The 22,341-nt window shown below is 50.3% G+C and overlaps 2 protein-coding genes across 7 annotated transcripts in view; one reads left to right on the top strand and one right to left on the bottom strand.

The window, feature by feature from the left end:
• Positions 1–3,805, bottom strand: part of UFSP2 (UFM1 specific peptidase 2) — a 30,001-nt gene extending 26,196 nt beyond the window's left edge. For 2 of the 3 annotated variants that reach the window (XM_029076946.2, XM_029076947.2), the window contains exon 1: positions 3,507–3,523. In XM_029076946.2, coding sequence (XP_028932779.1) covers positions 3,507–3,521 — 15 coding nt within the window. In that variant the 5' untranslated portion in view covers positions 3,522–3,523. Of the gene's footprint in view, positions 1–3,506; positions 3,524–3,696 lie in introns of those variants that run through there. The other variant, XM_029076948.2, reaches the window with a different exon arrangement.
• Positions 3,806–5,988: 2,183 nt separating this feature from the next.
• Positions 5,989–22,225, top strand: C12H4orf47 (chromosome 12 C4orf47 homolog). Of its 4 annotated transcripts, none has more exons than XM_029076366.2 (8): positions 5,989–6,067; positions 9,066–9,214; positions 13,329–13,548; positions 15,412–15,549; positions 15,663–15,738; positions 19,371–19,550; positions 20,826–20,995; positions 22,052–22,225. In XM_029076366.2, the coding sequence occupies exons 2-8, from the start codon at positions 9,118–9,120 to the stop codon at positions 22,098–22,100; spliced, it is 930 nt and encodes a 309-aa protein (XP_028932199.1). In that variant the 5' UTR covers positions 5,989–6,067; positions 9,066–9,117; the 3' UTR covers positions 22,101–22,225. The 4 variants fall into 4 exon arrangements, with proteins under 4 accessions (XP_028932199.1, XP_028932197.1, XP_028932201.1 ...); XM_029076364.2 differs by having other exon boundaries at positions 9,052–9,214; XM_039913812.1 differs by having other exon boundaries at positions 6,001–6,085.
• Positions 22,226–22,341: the final 116 nt, after the last annotated feature.

Raw genomic sequence — 22,341 nt, 5'->3', positions numbered from 1 at the left:
TGCTCTTTCCACTAGAGCCACGCTGCTTCTCTCACGATTAATAATAATAATAATGTTGGTATGTGTTAAGCGCTTACTATGTGCCGAGCACTGTTCTAAGCGCTGGGGTAGACACGGGGGGATCAGGTCGTCCCACGTGGGGCTCACAGTCTTCATCCCCATTTTACAGATGAGGCAACTGAGGCACCGAGAAGTTAAGTGACTTGCCCAACGTCACCCAGCTGACAAGTGGCCGAGCTGGGATTCGAACCCATGACCTCTGACTCCAAAGCCCGTGCTCTTTCCACTGAGCCACGCTGCTTCTCTCACGATTAGACCGTGAGCCCGTCAGAGGGCAGGGATGGTCTCTATCTGTTGCCGAACCGTCCGTTCCGAGCGCTTAGCACGGAGCTCGGCACACAGTAGGCGCTCAATAAATACGACTGAATGAACGGAGAGCTTGGGAGCCGACGGAGAGGGATTTTTGCTTGATACGGAAGGTTGACAGGCAACCACTGGAGATTTTTGAAGATTCACTCATTCATTCAATAGTATTTACTGAGCGCTTACTATGTGCACAGCACTGTACTAAGCGTTTGGAATGGACAATTCGGCAACAGAGAGAGACGATCCCTGCCCATTGATGGGCTCAGGGTCTCATCGGGGGAGACGGACAAAAACAAGACAACTTAATCACGATAAATAGAGTCAAGGAGACGGACACCTCGTTAACAAAATAATTAGGGTCATAAATAACGTATACAAATGAGCACAGAGGGGAGGGGAAGGGGGAAGAGCAGAGGGTGCGGGGGAGGAGGAAGGAGGGGAAGCAGAGAGAAAGGGGGAGTAGATACAGAATTCATTCATTCAATAGTATTTATTGGGCGCTTACTATGTGCAGAGCACTGGACTAAGCGCTTGGAATGGACAAATCGGTCAGACATGGTCTTAGCGGAGAGACACGGGCCTGGGAGTCTACAGGACCTGGGTTCTAATCCTGGGTCCTCCACAGGTCTGCTGTGTGACCTTGAGTAAACTGCTTCAGTTCTCTGGGACTCAGTTACCTCATCTTTTCAGATAATAATCATCATCATCGTGCCGGTATTTAAGTGCTTACTATATGCAAAGCACTGTTCTAAGCGCTGGTGGATACAAGGTGATCAGGTTGCCCCACGTGGGGCTCCCAGTCTTCATCCCCATTTTACCGATGAGGGAACCGAGGCCCAGAGAAGTGACTTGCCCACAGTCACCCAGCTGACAAGGGGCGGAGCCGGCATTCGAACCCATGACGTCTGATTCCCAAGCGCGGGCTCTTTCCACCGAGCCCCGTTGATGAGGATTAAGACTGTGAGCCTTTTGCGGGACAGAGACTGTGTCCAACTCAATTACCAGGTACGTACCCCAGGACTTAGGGCGGTGCCTAGCACAGAGTACGGGCTTGACAATTAGTATTCTGGTCCCTGTCCCACACGGGGTTCACGGTGTAAGTAGAGAGAAGCAGCGTGGCTCAGTGGAAAGAGCCCGGGCTTGGGAGTCAGAGGTCACGGGTTCGAATCCCGGCTCCGCCACTCGTCAGCCGTGTGACTGTGGGCCAGTCACTTCATCCCGGCTCCGCCACTCGTCAGCCGTGTGACTGTGGGCGAGTCACTTCACTTCTCTGGGCCTCAGCTGCCTCCTCTGTGAAATGGGGATGAAGACAGGGAGCCCCACGTGGGACGACCTGATCACCGTGCATCTCCCCTGGCGCTTAGAACAGTGCCGGGCACAGAGTAAGAAGCAGCGTGGCTCAGTGGAAAGAGCACGGGCTTGGGAGTCAGAGATCACGGTTTCTAATCCCGGCTCTGCCACTCGTCAGCCGGGTGACTGTGGGCAAGTCGCTTCACTTCTCTGGGCCTCAGTTACCTCCTCCGTCAAATGGGGATGAAGACTGCGAGCCCCACGTGGGACGACCCGATTACCTTGTGTCTCCCCCAGCGCTTAGAACAGTGCTCGGCACCTAGTAAGCGCTTAACAAATACCAACATTATTATTATTATTATTATTAGATCACAGTTTCTAATCCCGGCTCTGCCACTTGTCAGCCGGGTGACTGTGGGCAAGTCACTTCACTTCTCTGGGCCTCAGTTACCTCCTCCGTCAAATGGGGATGAAGACTGCGAGCCCCACGTGGGACGACCTGATTACCCTGTATCTACCCCAGTGCTTAGACCAGTGCTCTGCACATAGTCAGGGCTTAAAAAATACCAACATTATTATTAACTTCTCTGGGCCTCAGTGACCTCAGCTGTAAAATGGGGATTAAGACTGTGAGCCTCCTGTGGGACAACCTGATTATCCTGTATCTACTACCCCAGTGCTTACAACAGTGCTCTGCACATAGAAAGTGCTTAACAAATACCAACATTATTATTAACTTCTCTGGGCCACAGTGATCTCATCTGTAAAATGGGGATGAAGACTGTGAGCACTATGTGGGACCACCTGATCACCTTGTATCCCCCCCAGCGCTTAGAACAGTGCTTGGCACATAGTAAGCACTTAATAAATAGAGCCCCACGTGGGACAGCCTGATTCCCCTGTGTCTCCCCCAGCACTTAGAACAGTGCTCTGCACATAGTAAGCGCTTAACAAATACCAACATTATCATTATAAATACCAACATTATTATCGTGACACTTCTCTGAGCCTCAGTGACCTCATCTGTAAAACGGGGATGGAGGCTGTGAGCCCCACGTGGGACAGTCTCATTACCCTGTGTCTACTCCAGCGCTTAGAACAGTGCTTGGCACATAGTAAGCGCTTAACAGCGTGGCTCAGTGGAAAGAGCCCGGGCTTGGGAGTCAGAGGTCATGGGTTCGAATCCCGGCTCTGCCACTTGTCAGCTGGGTGACTGTGGGCAAGCCACTTCACTTCTCTGGGCCTCAGTGACCTCATCTGTAAAATGGGGATGAAGACTGTGAGCCCCACGTGGGGCAACCTGATGACCCTGTGTCTACCCCAGCGCTTAGAACAGTGCTCGGCACATAGTAAGCGCTTAACAAATACCAACATTATTATTAAGTCACTTCATTTCTCTGGGCCTCAGTCCCCTCATCTGCAAAATGGGGATGAAGACTGAGCCTCACGTGGGACAACCTGATGACCCTGGATATCCCCCAGCGCTTAGAACAGTGCTCTGCACCTAGTAAGGGCTTAGCAAATTCCGACATTATAACTTCACTTCTCTGTGCCTCAGTGACCTCATCTGTAAAATGGGGATTAACTGTGAGCCTCCCGTGGGGCAACCTGATGCCCCTGGATCTCCCCCAGCGCTTAGAACAGTGCTCTGCACCTAGTAAGCGCTTAACAAATACCGACATTATTACTTCACTTCTCTGTGCCTCAGTGACCTCATCTGTCAAATGGGGATGAAGACTGTGAGCCCCACGGGGGCCCACCTGATTCCCCTGTGTCTCCCCCAGCGCTTAGAACAGCGCTCTGCACATAGTAAGCGCTTAACAAATACCAACATTATTATTATTAAATACCATCATCATTATCATCGTTATTTCTGCTTTGCCCCCCCGGCCAAGTTGGCCAGAGTCCCGGCATCCCCCGCGCGAAAGCCAACGTGGCCCCTGGGGCCTGAGCCTCCGGCCAGGACCAGCCCGGGCGGGTCGGGGTCCTCCGCCGGGAAAAGGGATGCCCTGCCCGAGGGGGCACGTTGGGGAGTCTCACCCTGTCCGGGGGGCGACGCCGCGACGGAAAACGGCGGCCTCCTTGGCGAGAAAGACGAGGAAAAGGGAGTAGGCCGCTAGGCCCGGCCTGGCCACCTGAGGACTACAACTCCCAGGATGCCCTGCGCCGCCCGCCCCGCCGGACTGTACCATCCCATCGGGACCGCGGGGGGAGCCGGAGGGGGACTCATAATCATGTTGGTATTCGTTAATAATAATGTTGGTATTTGTTAAGCGCTTACTATGTGCCCAGCGCTGTTCTAAGCGCTGGGGGGGGGGGAACCCAGGGGCATCGGGTGGTCCTCACAGTCTTCCTCCCCATTTTGCTGATGAGGGGACTGAGGCCCAGATTCATTCAATAGTATTTAATAATAATAATAATAATAATGTTGGTATTTGTTAAGCGCTTACTATGTGCCCAGCACTGTTCTAAGCGCTGGGGGAGACACAGGGGAATCAGGATGTCCCACGTGGGGCTCACAGTCTTCATCCCCATTTTACAGATGAGGCAACTGAGGCACAGAGAAGTCAAGTGACTTGCCCACAGTCACACAGCTGACAAGTGGCAAATCCGGGATTCGAACTCATGACCTCTGACTCCAAAGCCCAGGCTCTTTCCACTGAGCCACGCTGCTTCTCTAATTGAGCGCTTACTATGTGCAGGGCACTGTACTAAGCGCTTGGAATGAACAAGGCAACAGATAGAGACGGTCCCTGCCGTTTGACGGGCTCACGGTCTAATCGGGGAATAATAATGTTGGTATTTGTTAAGCGCTTACTATGTGCCGAGCACTGTTCTAAGCGCTGGGGTAGACACGGGGTCATCAAGTTGTCCCACGTGAGGCTCACAGCCTTCATCCCCATTTTACAGAAGAGGTAACTGAGGCCCAGAGAAGTGAAGTGACTTGCCCACAGTCACACAGCTGACAAGGGGCCGAGCCGGGATTCGAACCCATGACCTCTGACTCCCAAGCCCAGGCTCTTGCCACTGAGCCATACTCTATGCCCGGTAGTGAAGGGACTTAATAATAATGTTGGTATGTGTTAAGCGCTTACTATGTGCCGAGCACTGTTCTAAGCGCTGGGGGAGATCCAGGGTCATCAGGTTGTCCCACATGAGGCTCATAGTCTTCATCCCCATTTGACAGATGAGGGAACTGAGGCCCAGAGAAGTGAAGGGACTTGCCCACAGTCACCCAGCTGACAAGGGGCAGAGCCAGGACTCGCACCCATGACCTCCGACTCCCAAGTCTGGGCTCTTTCCACTGAAGCCCCCTGCTTCTCTAAGCGCTTACTATGTTCTAAGCACTGGGGGAGTTACAGGGTCATCAGGTTGTCCCACGTGGGGCTCACAGTCTTCCTCCCCATTTTGCAGATGAGGGGACTGAGGCCCATAGAAGTGAAGTGACTTAATAATAATAATATAGTAATAATAATAATAATGTTGGTATGTGTTAAGCGCTTACTATGTGCAGAACTCTAGGGGAGATACAGGGTCATCAGGTTGTTCCACGTGAGGCTCACAGTCTTCATCCCCATTTTACAGATGAGGGAATTGAGGCCCACAGAAGTGAAGTGACAGTAATAATAATAATAATAATGTTGGTATATGGGAAGCAGCGTGGCTCAGTGGAAAGAGCACGGGCTTTGGAGTCCGAGGTCATGGGTTCAAATCCCGGCTCGGCCGTTTGTCAGCTGTGTGGCTTTGGGCAAGTCACTTAACTTCTCGGTGCCTCAGTGACCTCATCTGTAAAATGGGGATTAAGACAGTGAGCCCCACGTGGGACAACCTGATTCCCCTGTGTCTCCCCCAGCGCTTAGAACAGTGCTCGGCACATAGTAAGCGCTTAACAAATACCAACATTATTATGGTTATTATTATGTGCAAAGCACTGTTCTAAGCCCTGGGATGGGGGATTCAAGGTGATCAGGTTGTCCTACATGGGGCTCCGTGGAAAGAGCCCGGACTTGGGAGTCAGAGGGCATGGGTTCGAATCCCGCCCCTGCCACTTGTCAGCTGCGTGACTGTGGGCAAGCCCCTTCACTTCTCTGGGCCTCAGTCCCCTCATCTGCCAAATGGGGATGAAGATGTGAGCCTCAAGGGGGACAACCTGATGACCCCGGATCTCCCCCAGCGCTTAGAACAGTGCTCGGCACATAGTAAGCGCTTAACACATACCAACATTATTATTATTAGTATTCAACCCCGGGCTTCGCGGGCCTGGGAGGAGGAGGGTTCACATCCCCATCGCCCCCCCCCGCAGCACGGGGTGAGCTCGCCCGGGTCCCCGGTTGCCGTGGCAACGGGTCGCCGAGGAGGACCAGGACCCGCCATCTCCAAGTCCCTTGGCCGTGGTGGCCGAGGAGGGGACGTGAGTGACCGCTCGAGGGTGGGAACCCGCATCTCTCCATCCCCCAAACAGCTTGGGAGGACAAACCACCAATAAAAATAATAATAATGATGGGATTTGTTAAGCGCTTACTATGTGCTGCGCACTGTCCTAAGCACTGGGGGAGATACAGGGTAATAATAATGATGGGATTTGTTGAGCGCTTATATTTGTTAAGCGCTTACTATGTGCTGAGCGCCGTTCGAAGCGCTGGGGGAGATACAGGGTAATAATAACGATGGGATTTGTTAAGCGCTTACTATGTGCCGAGCGCTGTTCTAAGCGCTGGGGAGATACAGGGTAATAATAACGATGGGATTTGTTAAGCGCTTACTATGTGCCGAGCGCTGTTCTAAGCGCTGGGGAGATGCAGGGTAATAATAACGATGGGATTTGTTAAGCGCTTACTATGTGCCGAGCGCTGTTCTAAGCGCTGGGGAGATACAGGGTAATAATAACGATGGGATTTGTTAAGTGCTTACTATGTGTTGAGTGCTATTCTAAGCGCTGGGGAGATACAGGGTAATAATAACGATGGGATTTGTTAAGCGCTTACTATGTGCTGAGCGCTGTTCGAAGCGCTGGGGAGATACAGGGTAATAATAACGACGGGATTTGTTAAGCGCTTACTATGTGCTGAGCGCTGTTCTAAGCGCTGGGGAGATGCAGGGTAAAAATAACGATGGGATTTGTTAAGCGCTTACTATGTGCTGAGCGCTGTTCGAAGCGCTGGGGGAGATACAGGGTAATAATAACGATGGGATTTGCTAAGCGCTTACTATGTGCTGAGCGCTGTTCTAAGCACTGGGGAGATACAGGGTAATAATAACGATGGGATTTGTTAAGTGCTTACTATGTGCTGAGCGCTGTTCTAAGCGCTGGGGAGATACAGGGTAATAATAATAATGGGATTTGTTAAGCGCTTACTATGTGCTGAGCGCTGCTCGAAGCGCTGGGGAGATACAGGGTAATAATGACGGGATTTGCTAAGCGCTTACTATGTGCTGAGCGCTGTTCTAAGCGCTGGGGAGATACAGGGTAATAATAACGATGGGATTTGTTAAGCGCTTACTATGTGCTGAGCGCTGTTCTAAGCACTGGGGAGATACAGGGTAATAATAATAATGGGATTTGTTAAGCGCTTACTATGTGCTGAGCGCTGCTCGAAGCACTGGGGAGATACAGGGTAATAATAACAATGGGATTTGTTAAGCGCTTACTATATGCTGAGCGCTGTTCGAAGCGCTGCGGGAGATACAGGGTAATAATAATGATGGGATTTGTTAAGCGCTTACTATGTGCAAAGCACTGTGGCTTAGTAGAAAGTCCTTGGGCTTGGGAGTTAGAGGTCATGGGTTCGAATCCCAGCTCTGCCACCAGTCAGCTGTGTGACTGTGGGCAAGTCACTTCACTTCTCTGTGCCTTGGTTCCCTCATCTGGAAAATGGGGGTTAAGACTGTGAGCCTCATGTGGGACAACCTGATGACACTGTATCTCCCCCAGTGCTTAGAACAGTGCTCTGCACATAGTAAGCGCTTAACAAATACCAACATTATTACTAAGCGCTGGGGGGCTATAAGGTGATCAGGGTGTCCCACGTGGGTCTCACAGTCTTCATTCCCATTTTTACAGATGAGGGAATTGAGGCCCAGAGAAGTGAAGTGACTTGCCCGCGGTCACATGGCAGACAAGTGGCAGAGCCGGGATTAAAACCCACGACCTTTGACTTCCAAGCCCGGGCTCTTGCCACTAAGCCAGGCGGCTTCTCTAAAATAATAATAATGATGGCACTTGTTAGGCGCTTACTATGTGCCAAGCACTGTTCTAAGAGCTGGGGAGGACATAAGGCGAGCAGGTTGTCCCATGTGGAACTCACAGTCTTCATCCCCATTTTACAGATTAGGTCACTGAGGCCCAGAGAAGTGAAGTGACTTGCCCACAGTCACACAGCTGACAAGTGGCGGAGCCGGGATTCGAACCCATGACCTCTGACTCCCAAGCCCGGGCTCTTTCCACTGAGCCACGCCGCTTCTCTACTTGATATTTATTCACCTGCCTGCAAGCTCCTTGGAGCTGGATGCAACTGGCAGTCCCGGGAGCGGAGCATGTAAACTGGTAGAGCCGGGATTAGAACCCAGGTCCTCTGACTCCCAGCTTGTGCTCTTTCCACTTAGCCACGCTACCTTTCTTCTGTAATTCCTCCTACATTCACCGCCGACCTCAGTTACCTCATCTGTAAAATGGGGATTAAGACTGTGAACCCCATGTGGAACATGGACTATTTCCAGCCTGATTCGCTTGAGTCAGGGTCATGGGTTTGAATCCCGGCTCTGCCACTTGTCAGCTGTGGGACCGTGGGCAAGTCACTTAACCTCTCTGGGCTTCAGTGACCTCATCTGTAAAATGGGGATGAAAACTATGAGCCCCACGTGGGACAACCTGATTCCCCTGTGTCTACCCCAGCGCTTAGAACAGTGCTCTGCACATAGTAAGCGCTTAACAAATACCAACATTATTATTGTTATTGAGTTCTCCCCAGTGCTTCGTACATTGTCTGGCACATAGTAAGCATTAATAAATACTATGAAAATAATAAAATTAAAAATCTATGATTGATTGGAATTAGACACAGTCTCTGTCCCTAGGGGGGCTGAGAGCACTGCGCACAGTCTAAGTGATATTAACACGGGTTTCATCCTTATATGAGAAGCAGCGTGGCTCAGTGGAAAGCGCTCGGGCTTGGGAGTCCAAGGTCATGGGTTCGAATCCCGGCTCTGCCACTTAAGTGACTGTGGGCAAGTCACTTCACTTCTCTGTGCCTCAGTGACCTCATCTGTAAAATGGGGATGAAGACTGTGAGCCTCATGTGGAACCATCTGGTGACCCTGTATCTAACCCAGAGCTTAGAACAGTGCTCTGCACATAGTGAGCGCTTACCAAATACCGACATTATTATTTTACGGTCGGTTTTGGCTGGAAGATTAGAGAACTAAGATTTCGCTGAGGAGAGACAAGGACCAGGTGATCCAGCCATGCCTTCCGAGGGGAAATCCGACATGGACAGGATCGGCCTTTTCAGTGAGATGGAGTACATCACCGTCGGGGACCGATATGTCTCCCATTATAACCGTAAGTAGTTGAGGGTTTGTTTTTTTGTATTTTTTTGCTGCCCAAAAGTTTGAGTTCCGACAGCAGTAGTGTAAGAAAACATCCGTCGAAGATCCTGTCTTTCTACATTTGAACCCTCAATTAGTAATGATGGGATTTAACCCTCGGCCTCACAGCGCTGACGTGCATTTTCATTGATGTTAATGTCTGTCTCCCTCTTAGACCGTGAGCTCCTTGTGGGCAGAGAACACGTCAACCAATTTTGTTGAGTTGTACTCTCCCAAACGCTTAGTAGAGGCCTGCACACGGGAAGTGCTCAGTAAATCCCACTGATGGATTGATTGTGCTAAGCACTGTGCTCAGAACTGGGGTAAAAAAAAAAAGTTGGTATTTGTTAAGCGCTTACTATGTGCCGAGCACTGTTCTAAGCGCTGGGGTAGATACAGGGTCATCAGGTTGTCCCACGTGAGGCTCACGGTCTTCATCCCCATTTTCCAGATGAGGTCACTGAGGCACAGAGAAGTTAAGTGACTTGCCCACAGTCACACAGCTGCCAAGTGGCAGAGCCGGGATTCGAACCCATGACCTCCGGCTCCGAAGCCCAGGCTCTTTCCACTGAGCCACGCTGCTTCTCTGATCATGGCAGACATAGTCTCGGACCCATATGGGGGTCACAGCCTAGCAGGGAGAGAGGACAGGTAGTTTATCCCCATTTAACACAAGAGGAAACGTCCACAAAGCGTGGCTCAGTGGAAAGAGCCCGGGCATGGGAGTCAGAGGTCATGGGTTCGAATCCCGGCTCTGCCGCTTGTCAGCTGTGTGACTGTGGGCAAGTCACTTCGCTTCTCTGGGCCTCAGTGACCTCATCTGTAAAATGGGGATTAAGACTGTGAGCCTCACGTGGGACAATCTGATTACCTTGTATATACCCCATTCATTCATTCATTCATTCAACAGTATTTATTGAGCACTTACTATGTGCAGAGCACTGTACTAAGCGCTTGGGATGAACAAGTCGGCAACAGATAGAGACAGGCCCTGCCGTTTGACGGGCTTACGGTCTGATCGGGGGAGACGGACAGACGAGAACGATGGCGATAAATAGAGTCAAGGGGAAGAACATCTCGTAAAAACCGATGGCAACTAAATAGAATCGAGGCGATGTACAATTCATTAACAAAATAAATAGGGTAACGAAAATATATACAGTCGAGCGGACGAGTACAGTGCTGTGGGGATGGGAAGGGAGAGGTGGAGGAGCAGAGGGAAAAGGGGAAAATGAGGGTTTAGCTGTGGAGAGGTAAAGGGGGGATGGCAGAGGGAGTAGAGGGAGAAGAGGAGCTCAGTCTGGGAAGGCCTCTTGGAGGAGGTGAGTTTTAAGTAGGGTTTTGAAGAGGGAAAGAGAATCGGTTTGGCGGAGGTGCGGAGGGAGGGCGTTCCGGGACCGCGGGAGGACGTGACCCAGGGGTCGACGGCGGGATAGGCGAGACCCCAGTGCTTAGAACAGTGCTCTGCACATAGTAAGCGCTTAACAAATACCAACATTATTATTGTTATTACTTCCCGAGACCACAGCCCCTCCAACCCCTACATCCTCTCTCTCATCCTTCCCCAGGCATCACCCAAAGGGAAAATCTCCTCTTTCCTTTCAAACTCTACCCCATCGCCTTGCCCCTTATTAAAACCCCTTCTGTTCCTCCCTTGCCATCTTTTACCACTCACTCTCCACCTGCTCCTTACCCTCTGCTTTCAAGCAGGCACACATATCTCCAGTCCTAAAAAAACAAAACAAATCCCTCGATTCCTCTCCCCCTTCCAGCTGTCGCCCCCAACTCCCTTCTACCGTGCCAGCCCCAACTCTTTCAACAAATTCTTTATTCATTCATTCAATAGTATTTATTGAGCCCTTACTATGTGCAGAGCACTGTACTAAGCGCTTGGAATGAACAAGTCGGCAACAGATATAGTCCCTGCCGTTTGACGGGCTTACGGTCTAATCGGGGGAGACGGGCAGACGAGAACGATGGCGATAAATAGAGTCAAGGGGAAGAACATCTCGTAAAAACAATGGCAAATAAATAGAATCAGGGTGATGTACATCTCATTAAACAAAATAAATAGGGTGATAAAGATATATACAGTTGAGCGGACGAGTACAGTGCTGAGGGGGTGGGACGGGAGAGGGAAAGGGGGGAGAAGAGGGTTTAGCTGCGGAGAGGAGGTGAAGGGCGGGTAGAGGGAGCAGAGGGAAAAAGGGGGGAGCTCAGTCTGGGAAGGCCTCTTGGAGGAGGTGAGCTTTAAGTAAGGATTTGAAGAGGGGAAGAGAATCAGATTGTCGGGAGGTGAGGAGGGAGGGCGTTCCGGGACCGCGGGAGGACGTGGCCCGGGGGTCGACGGCGGGATAGGCGAGACCGAGGGACGGTGAGGTAAATTCTTTACACCTCCTACCTCCACTTCTTCCCCTTCGACTCTTTTCTAGACTCCCTGCAATTTTGCTTCTGCCCCCTCCCCTCCTGAAACTGCTCTTTCCAAAGTCACCAATGACCTCCTCCTTGCCCATTCCAACTAAGAAGGATTGAGCTAGATTTGTGGGCAGTAAATCCATGATGGGTTTGGGGAGGGAATGTCAGGGGTAGGGAGGGGAAAGTCAGGGGTGTTGGATTATCCAGGCTTGGTTACTGGGGGAGAGTCAGGGATGAAGAGGGGAGAGATTGGGGTGTTCATCCCTCTCCATGAGGATGGATGTCCAGTAAATCAACTACCACATGGTTGCTCCAGATGACCTGGTCGATGCCCCTGTCAGAAGTGGAGTCCTGGTTTGGGTGGACCTTGGGGGTGAGCCAGTACAGCTGGTAGATTTTCTTACCACATGTTTGATGCTACATTCTTCCTAAAATGGTCATTTTCATCGCTCTGCTCCTAATTCACGGGCAGTCCGCGGGTCTCTTTAAATCTCTCTTTAGCTTTATGATTTTTCACCGATCTCTTTTCCACTCTAGTTTTCTGGTGTTCACTGACGTTAGTTAGCAGACTTTCCATTCAGCTCTCTGCCAGAACTTAAATCGTGGCATCTCGGGTCAGGCCAATGGTCCATCCAGTCGAGGGATCAGCAAGGTCTTCGAAGGAGCCGTGTGCTGGCTGCCTCCCTCCGTGGTTAGGGATGGACCGGCCGACACCGTGACCTTTCCTGATAACAACCCACCAATGGTCCATCCAGTCGAGGGATCAGCAAGGTCTTCGAAGGAGCCGTGTGCTGGCTGCCTCCCTCCGTGGTTAGGGATGGACCGGCCGACACCGTGACCTTTCCTGATAACAACCCACTACAGACCGAAGTCGCTGATCTGTAGTTCAGTGTTTTTCTTAATTGTTTGTTAAGCCTTTACTATGTGCCAGGGACTGTACTAAGTGCTGGGGTAGACACAAGCTAATTGGGTTGGACACAATCCATGCCCACCTTGGGGTTTCCAGTCTTAATCCCCGTTTTACGGCTGAGGTTACTGAGGCACAGAAAAGTTAAGTGACTCACCCAAGGTCCCACAACAGACAAATGGCGGAACCGGGATTAGAACCCAGGCCCTTCTGACTTCCAGGCCTAGGATCCTTCCCCTAGGCCGTGCTGCTTCTTGTTCCAGCGATGAGGCTCATAGACACAGGGCGTTATATCAGTGTCCCATCTAGTTTTCCCTGTCCGCAAGAGAAAACGACCCTTCACTGACACTGGTGGCCACCAGTCTCCTGCTGGTAAGAAGCCACACATAATAATAATAATGTTGGTATCTGTTGAATGCTTACTATGTGCAGAGCACTGTTCTAAGCGCTGGGGTGGATACAGGGTAATCAGGTTGTCCCACGTGAGGCTCACAGTCTTAATCCCCATTTTCCAGATGAGGTAACTGAGGCACAGAGAAGTGAAGTGACTCGCTCACAGTCACTCAGCTGACAAGTGGCGGAGCCGGGATTAGAACCCATGACCTCTGACTCCCAAGCCCGGGCTCTTTCCATTGAGCCACGATTCCACCTGCCCCATGTCCCGCCGAGAGTTTCCCGTGCTGCCACCTGGCCATTCCCCGCCCCCTTTCCCGCTCTGACCCACCTCGGCCGCACCCCAGCGCGCATCACTCCGCTCTGTCCGAAGGCCCGTTCAACGAAGCCGCCAGCAAGAAGAAACAGATGCTCCCCGGAGGCACCAAGGTGATGTCCGATCTCCAGCCGGGCTACTTCGAACCCCACTTTATCAGGACCTTCGAAGGTGAGGGCTACACGAATATGAACCAGCTTCGGAGACGGTATCTGCTGGAGGAGACCAAAAAGAACTTAGGCAAAGCCTTCCTGCCCAGTAGCGGAGAGAAGAAGCCGTAAGTGTCGGGGAAGGGGACTTTCCTTCGCTCTTTCGCTTGAAAGCATTCCCTCCCCTCCCTCCAACAACCCCCGATGAGAACTCATCGTCTTCATCAACAATGGTATTTACTGAGTGCTTTCTGTACGCAGAACACTCTATTAAGCGCTTGGAAGAGTACAGTACAACAGAGTTGGCAGGTACGTTCCTCGCCCATACGCGTTTACAGGCTAGAGGGAGAGAGAGATAGTAATATAAATAAATGGGACAGATTAATATAAATACATAACATATAATTTAAAGATGTATAATATTAATAATGACATTTGTATAGTCTATTTGTATATACTATATATATCTATATATCTATGCATATCTATATATGTATAGATATATATAGTGTATACAGTATATTTGTAAGCTTCGGAAAGTACAATACAGCAAAGAAGAGAGGCAGTCCCTGCCCACAGTGAGCTCACCATCTAGTTAGTAGACCTGATCCACGCTTTCAGAGACCTCACAGTCTAGTGGAATTGTAAGCATTCGACCGATGTCTGTTTCCGTTTTGTTCCTTGGGCATAGTAAGCGCTTACTATGTGCCAGGCACTCTTCTAAGCACTGGGGTGGATAAAAGCTAATCAGGTTGGACACGGTTCCTGTCCCCCATGGGGCTTACAGTCTTAATCCTCATTTTACAGATGAGGGAACTGAAGCACAGAGAAGTAAAGTGACTTGCCCAAGGTCACACAGCAGACAAATGGTGGAGCCAGCATTAGAACCCAGGTCCTTCTGACTCCCAGGCCCCACTAGGCCATGCTGACGGGAGCCTGATGTCTGCAGTGCACCTGTGTCATTTGAGCATCTTGTTTTTGTCCGTCCGTCTCCCCCGATTAGACTGTAAGCCCGTCAATGGGCAGGGATTGTCTCTATCTGTTACCGAATTGTCCATTCCAAGCGCTTAGTACAGTGCTCTGCACACAGTAAGCGCTCAATAAATACTATTGAATGAATGAGTTTCTAACCAAAAATTAATCAGAATACAGCGAAGGTCTCAGTCCACGAATAGTATCGGTGGAGTGCCTACTCTATGCAGAGCACTAGACTAAGTGTTTCGAAGAGCCCAGTAGAGTTATTCATTCATTAAATTGTATTTATTAAGCGCCTACTGTGTGCAGCGTGCTGTATTAAACGCTTTGGAAAGTACAATACAGCAAAGAAGAGAGGCAGTCCCTGCCCACAGTGAGCTCACCATCTAGTTAGTAGACCTGATCCACGCTTTCAGAGACCTCACAGTCTAGTGGAATTGTAAGCATTCGACCGATGTCTGTTTCCATTTTGTTCCTTGGGAATTCCGGATTTCCCCTTCCCCAATTTCTCTCCCATCTCACGGCGTAATCAATCAGCGTCTGCAGCCCCAACAACCGCCCGACTGAGCTACTGGTGAGAGTCCTGCCATCCACTAGTGGTTTTCGAGAATCGCAGTCTTGACTAGCTTCAACGTCCCGAGTTTTCCATTTATCAAAGACACATTTTAAAGATGAAAATCATATCACAACGGTGTCTATTTTATGGAGGAAAACAGGAAGTGACTTTACCACGTGTCTGCTGTGTGACCTTGGGAAAGTCACTTCACTTCTCCGTGCCTCACTTCCCTCATCTGGAAAATGGGGATGAAGACTGTGAGCCCCTTGTGGGACGGTGTCCAACCTGATCTACCCCGGCATTTAGAACAGCGCTTGTCACATAATAAACGCTTAACTAATACCGTCGTCACCGTCATTCACGCTCGCTAAACTCTGTGGCTGTTGATAGCGGGAAGGTTTCTGCGAGGCAGGTGGGTGGTGAGCCTTTCCCTGACTCTGCGTGTTCTGAACCGTCTAAGGAGCGGACTAGGAAGCTACTACGGGACCATAGGAGGCCCGTGCCCCTTCTTCAGCGGACAAGCCAAAGTCAGAGACAGATATGTTGCTCCCGGGAAGAATATATACACAAACCCAGGCAAGAAAGGAACCGGATACGGGTAAGGCTTGCTCCATCCTTTCCCCAGGCCTCATTCAACCTCACGGGGTGTTCATTCATCCCACCGGGGCCACCTGAACCCCCCAGTCCTCAGTGTGCATTTTCCTTCCCCAGGTATCCCAATCTCACCATCGGCAAGCAGCTTTCGCACTCCTCAGATTTCTATGACGCCTCCAAGGACAATCTGAAGGTAAAACAATGTAATGTCTCATGCGGAAAATGGTGTGAAATGGAAGGGCTTTGTTTTTTTTTCCCCGCTGTGGAGAGTTTAGCAGGTTAAAGACCAGCGTATTTCATGACCAGGATTATTCAGTAGTATTTATTGAGCGCTTATTATGTGCAGAGCACTGGACTAAGTGCTTGGAATGAACAAGTCGGCAACAGATACAGTCCCTGCCCTTTGACGGGCTTACGGTCTAATCGGGGGAGACGGACAGTCAAGAACGATGGCGATAAATAGAGTCGAGGGGAAGAACATCTCGTAAAAACAATGGCGACTAAATAGAATCGAGGCGATGTACATTTCATTAACAAAATAAATAGGGTGATGAAAATATATACAGTCGAGCGGACGAGTACGGTGCCGAGGGGATGGGAAGGGAGAGGGGGAGGAGCGGAGGGAGATGGGGGGAAAAGAGGGTTAAGCTGCGGAGAGGCGAAGGGGGGGCGGTAGAGGGAGTGGAGGGAGAAGAGGAGCTCAGTCTGGGAAGGCCTCTCGGAGGAGGTGAGTTTTAAGTAGGGTTTCGAAGAGGGGAAGAGAATCGGTTCGGCGGAGGTGAGGAGGGAGGGCGTTCCGGGACCGCGGGAGGACGTGGCCCGGGGGTCGACGGCGGGATAGGCGAGACCGAGGGACGGTTAGGGATGGGTGACATAAAAAATGCCAATCGATCGATCCATATTTATTGAGCACTTTACTAAGTGCTAGGGAGAATACTATGTAATAGAGTTGGTAGACGCACTCCCTTCCCACAAGGAGCTTGAAGTAATAATAATGTTGGTATTTGTTAAGCGCTTACTATGTGCAGAGCACTGTTCTAAGGGCTGGGGTAGACACAGGGGAATCAGGTCGTCCCACGTGGGGCTCACAGTTTTCATCCCCATTTTACAGATGAGGTCACTGAGGCACAGAGAAGTGAAGTGACTTGCCCACAGTCACACAGCTGACAAGTGGCAGAGCTGGGATTCGAACTCATGACCTCTGACTCCAAAGCCCGTGCTCTTTCCACTGAGCCACACTGCTTCTCTAGAAGTCTAGAGGGGGAGATGGACATTAGTATTAATTACGTATATGAGGAGGGGTGAATAAAGGGTGCAAAGGTAAAGCAGAAGGGAGTGGAAGAAGAGGAAATGAGGGCTTAGTTAGTAGGCAAGGCCTCTCGGAGGAAATGTAATTTTAATAAGGTTCTGAAGATGAGGAGAGTGATCGTCTGTTTGCTATGGATATGAGGGAGGTGGTTCCAGGCCAGAGGCAGGATGAGGGCTGGGTGAGGGGTGGGCAGTAAGAGAGACGAAACGGAGGTTACAGGGAGTACGTTTCTTTTATGGTATTTGTTGAGCACTTACTACGTGCCAGACACTGTACTAAGTGCTGAGATACGTACAGGCTAATCAGGGTGGACACAGTCTCTGTCTCACATGGGGTTCACCGTCTTAATCCCCATTTTGCAGATGAGGTAACTGAGGCACAGAGAAGTTAAGCGAGTTGCCCAAGGTGACACAGAAGACAAGTGGCGGAGCTGGGATTAGGACCGCAACTGTATATATCTTCATCACCCTATTTATTTTGTTTAATGAGATGTACATCACCCTGATTCTATTTATTTGCCATTGTTTTTATGAGATGTTCTTCCCCTTGACTCTATTTATTGCCGTTGTTCTTGTCTGCCCGTCTCCCCCGATTAGACCGTAAGCCCGTCAGAGGGCAGGGACTGTATCTGTTGCCGATTTGTCCATTCCAAGCGCTTAGTACAGTGCTCTGCACATAGTAAGCGCTCAATAAATACTATTGAATGAATGAATGAATGACCCGGGCCTGTGCTCTATCCACTAGGTCATGCTGCTTCCCCAGTACAGTGCTCTGCATATACTACTAATAATAATAATAATAATGATAATAATGTTGGTATTTGTTAAGCGCTTACTATGTGCAGAGCACTGTTCTAAGCGCTGGGGGACACACAGGGGAGTCAGGTTGTCCCACGTGGGGCTCACAGCCTTAATCCCCATTTTACAGATGAGGTAACAGGCACAGAGAAGTTAAGTGACTTGCCCACAGTCCCACAGCTGACAAGTGGCAGAGTTGGGATTCGAACTCATCACCTCTGACTCCAAAGCCCGTGCTCTTTTCCACTGAGCCACGCTGCTTCTCATAATAAGCTTCTAATAAGCGTTCAGTAAATACCTTTGATTGTGTTGGTTGAGTGGCACGTGCTGAGCGGTGTGAATTCAAGGTGAAGTCACTGGTAGCCCGGCTTGCGTCGAACTCGGTCCCTGGCCAGTTGGGTGACCTCGAGCCCATCAGCCATAGAAGGAGCGAGATAATTTGGGTCTGAGGGACAGAGACAGGGACTGAATCTGATCTGATCACCTGCACATCTCTTCCAAGAGGTCTTCCCTGTCCTAGCTGCCCTAGCCCTTAGCACAGTGCTTGGCCCACAGTAAGCACTGAATTGATCCCGGGACTAATGGGAGGAGGGCAGGCCGGGATAGCGAATGATAGCGCTGTTTGGGCACAGGCCGACTGAGCACTCGTAGCCTTCAGACCGAATTGACATTCCAAGCGCTTAGTCCAGTGCTCTGCACATAGTAAGCGCTCAATAAATACCATTGAATGAATGAATCTGGTCACAGATGGTGGCCACTGGCTTCGTCAAGCAAAGGCCAGAAAACCTTGGCAGGCTCATGTCCAGCCTCACCTGTTCCTGCCTCCTTGGGGCAGACACACACACACACACACACCCCAGCCGTCTGTGACATTGGGCAAGTCACTTAACATCTCTGGCCCTCAGTCACCTCATCTGGAAAATGGGGATTAAGACTGTGGGCCCTAAGTGGGACAGGGACTGTGTCCAACCTGATTAGCCTGGATCTACCCTCGCTTAGAACAGTTCTTGACACATCGTCCGCACTTAACAAATACAATTATTATTACCCCCACCCCCCTGCAGTCGGGAATAAACCACTCTTCCCGGAGAAACAAGCCTAAGTGTCCTTTGCCCAAACAAATGGAAATGAACTGTGAAACCTGTGTGATTCCTGGGAACTCGAGGTTGGGACCTCAGAACCTGGCCAGAGGGAAAGAATTGCCCTCCTAGGAGAACATCAGTGAACTAAATCCATCTGAGACTGAGGCTCGAATTGAAACAGGGCTCGCTTTTTAGTTTAGTGATCTAGAAAAGCGACATGGTCAAGTGGAACGGGTACGAGCCCGGGAGTCAGAGGACCTGGGTTCGAACACCGGTTCTGCCAGTTGCCTGTGGTGTGTCCTCACGCAAGCCACTTCACTTCTCCGTGCTTCGGGTTTCTCATCTGTAAAATGGGGATTCAATAGCTGTCTCCCTCCTAGACTGTACGGTACTGTGCTTCGTACGGTGCTCTGCACACAGTAAATGCTCAATAAATACGACTGATTGATTCCTTGATTGTCTGAGCTAATTATCGTATATCTACTCCAGTGCTGAGTACCGTGCTTTGCCCACGGTAAGCGTCCAATAAATACTATTGAATGAATGAATATAGAAAGAACTTAACAAATACCATTATTATTATCGGGGTGGGTAAGCAAGCTGCCAACAGGTCACCCCTCGTGTGCCCGATTTTCAGAAAGAGAGGGAAGCCCACCACAGCCTGCTCAAAGGGACCGCTTTCAAGCTGAACCTGTACCCAAAGGAATACTTCGACCCCAACCCTTACTTCCTGGAAAACCCTTTGCCCCCCCTGAAGAAGCCAGAGAAGACCAAACGCACGGGTCCACCATTTAAACCAACTTCGCCCTCTAAAAAGGTGGGCCGAGGCATCACCGGGGTCGGGTCACGGGGCAGACGTCAAGTGCAGAAAGACAAATGGTCGGGGGTCCCAGAATGGCTGGACGAGTCGAGGTGGTTTCTCCCAGATAAGTTTTAGCAGAAGGGGGACGGGATGGATGGAAGTCGTCGGAGGAGGTGGGCAGTCCAGAGCAGCTACAAAAATCAAAAGGGATAGCGGAAGGATTATGATAAGAAACCCCTCTTCCCATCCCCTGGGAAGCAGCGTGGGCTAGCGGAAAGAGCATGGGCCTGGGATACCGAGGACCTGGGTTCTAATCCTGGCTCCGCTACATGCCTGCTGTGAACTTGAGCGAGTCATTTCACTTCCCTGGGCCTCCGTTCCCTCATCTGTAAAATGGGGATTAAGACTGTGAGCCCCATCTGGGACAGGGACCAGGTCTAACCCGGTTATATCTACTACAGTACTTAGAACAGCGCTTGGCACATAGAGAAGCAGCGTGGCTCAGTGGAAAAGCACAGACTTGGGAGTCAGAGGTCTTGGGTTCTAATCCCGGCTCCACCGCTTGTCAGCTGTGTGACTTTGGGCAAGCCACTTCACTTCTCTGCGCCTCAGTTCCCTCATCTGTAAAATGGGGATTAAGACTGTGAGTCCCATGTGGGACAACCTGATCACCTTGTATACCCCCTGGTGCTTAGAACAGTGCTTGGCGCATAGTAAGCGCTTAACAAATACCATCATCATTATTATTATTTTAGTAAGTGCTCAACAAATACCCTTATTATAATTAGGGCCAAAGCCAGGACGTTTGGGTATGTGTTTGGGTTTTTTTGGGCGGGAGAAGTGCGGGTGTGATGGGGGTTAGAATAAACTTGATAAGCCACTGTAGTACCCTTATTATAATTAGGGCCAAAGCCAGGACGTTTGGGTATGTGTTTGGGTTTTTTTGGGCGGGAGAAGTGCGGGTGTGATGGGGGTTAGAATAAACTTGATAAGCAACTGTAGTTATTTTCGGGACTCTCACTGGGCCACTCAAGGACCACACTAAGTGGTTCCTGTGCGGAAATACTCCGTGGTGATGGCGGAGCCCCAGCAGGCAGAGCCGGGATAGAACCCAGGTCTCCCGATTCCCAGAGCATGAGCGGGGTAGTGGGCAGAGGGCAGAGTTGGCACCAGGTTCCTGCTAGCTACTGGGGCCGGGGTCTCCTGCTGCCTCCCAGGTTTTCCCGTGGCGGCTCGGAAGACCCTTGAGGGCATTTTACCAGCAAGCTGCATTTTCCGTCTGTCCTTCAGCCAGGTGGCATGAAGGCCGGCACGTTTGACCCCTACCCTGCCCATTCCAATGAACCTTTTGGGGTGAAACAACTCCAAACCATCAAGACGAAATCAGGAAAGATCTTCCACCCTCCCAGTGGACCCAAAAGCCGACCAATCTCCAGTATAATGGCCACCAACATCAAAAAGTAAGTTGAGTCTCGGCCCCGGCGAGTTAGGGCGGGGTGGAAGGGACGCAGAAGGAATTCTCCCTGGAGGTTTTGGGCTTCCCGAGACGATGGTTAGTCCAGAGAGCCTGGCTCGGGAAGGATACGTAGAGGAACCCTAACGCAGATCCAGTGAACACCCTCTCCCCACCCCTCCTCCTTCTCTCCACGCTTCTTCCTCCTGTCTGGGAGCCCCTTCCTCTCCCCACATCTTCCAGCTTTAGTAGGAGCAGTGGTGATGGCATGTACTGAATGCCCGCTGGGTGCAGTGCACTGGACTGAGCACCTCTACACTGAGGCTTGGGAGAGGATTGGGCTGGAGTCACCAAAGCCTGGGGATGCTAATTGGACCCATATCGTCCCATTCAGCCAAAAGAGAAGCAAGTCACAACTTCTCTGTGCCTCGGTTACCTCATCTGTAAAAGGGGGATGAAGACTGTGAGCCTCATGTGGGACAACCTGATGACCCTGTATCTCCCCCAGCGCTTAGAACAGTGCTCTGCACATAGTAAGCGCTTAACAGATACCAACATTATTATTATTTTCAGGATTTTTGCAAGTTCATAAAAATAATGAAGATCATTCAGTAGTATTTATTGAGCGCTTACTATGTGCAGAGCACTGGACTAAGTGCTGGAAGTTCGTGAAGTTGTTGTACAGATGATGAATAATACCTAGGCCTTTACACTGCAACATGGTGTAGTGGATAGAGCATGGACCTGGGAGTCAGAAGGTCACATGTTCTAATTCTGGCTCCGCCACATGTTGGCTGCGTGACCTTGGGCAAGTCACTTCACCTCTCTGTGAATCAGTCACCTCATCTGTAAAATGGGGATTCAGTAGCCGGTCTCCCTCTTAAACTGAGCCTTTATGCCCCACACGGGAAAGGGACTGTGTCCGACCCGATTTGCTGGTATCCACCCTAGTGCTTGTCACAAAGTAAGCACTTAAATACCACGTTTATTAGCAAAGACCGTAATGGTTTTATGATGCCTACAGCTACCAAGTTAACATGTCTATTTTGCTTTTCAATTTCAGATCGTTAAATGCAATGAATTACAAGAACGCAAACGTGATCTCCTATTAGCATCTAAGAGAGAGGGGACACCTAGCCTGGTGGTAGAAATTGATGAGCAATTTGTAGTCACTGTTTGAATAGTCACTGTTTGAATAAAAATAAATGACAGGAAGCCTGTGGATGAGACAAATTTAGCCTTCATCTTTTTTCTTGTTGATTTTTTTCAATAAATAAATGTTATTAATGGCTAGTTATAAAGTGGAAATGGATTAATGCTGTATTATATTTAAAGAAAATACAATCAGAGCAA

This window comes from Ornithorhynchus anatinus, chromosome 12 (genome assembly GCF_004115215.2).
Source record: "Ornithorhynchus anatinus isolate Pmale09 chromosome 12, mOrnAna1.pri.v4, whole genome shotgun sequence".
NCBI lineage: Eukaryota > Metazoa > Chordata > Mammalia > Monotremata > Ornithorhynchidae > Ornithorhynchus > Ornithorhynchus anatinus.
Note: the sequence above shows the minus strand (reverse complement) of the source record. Positions and strands in the feature narration are given on the sequence as shown.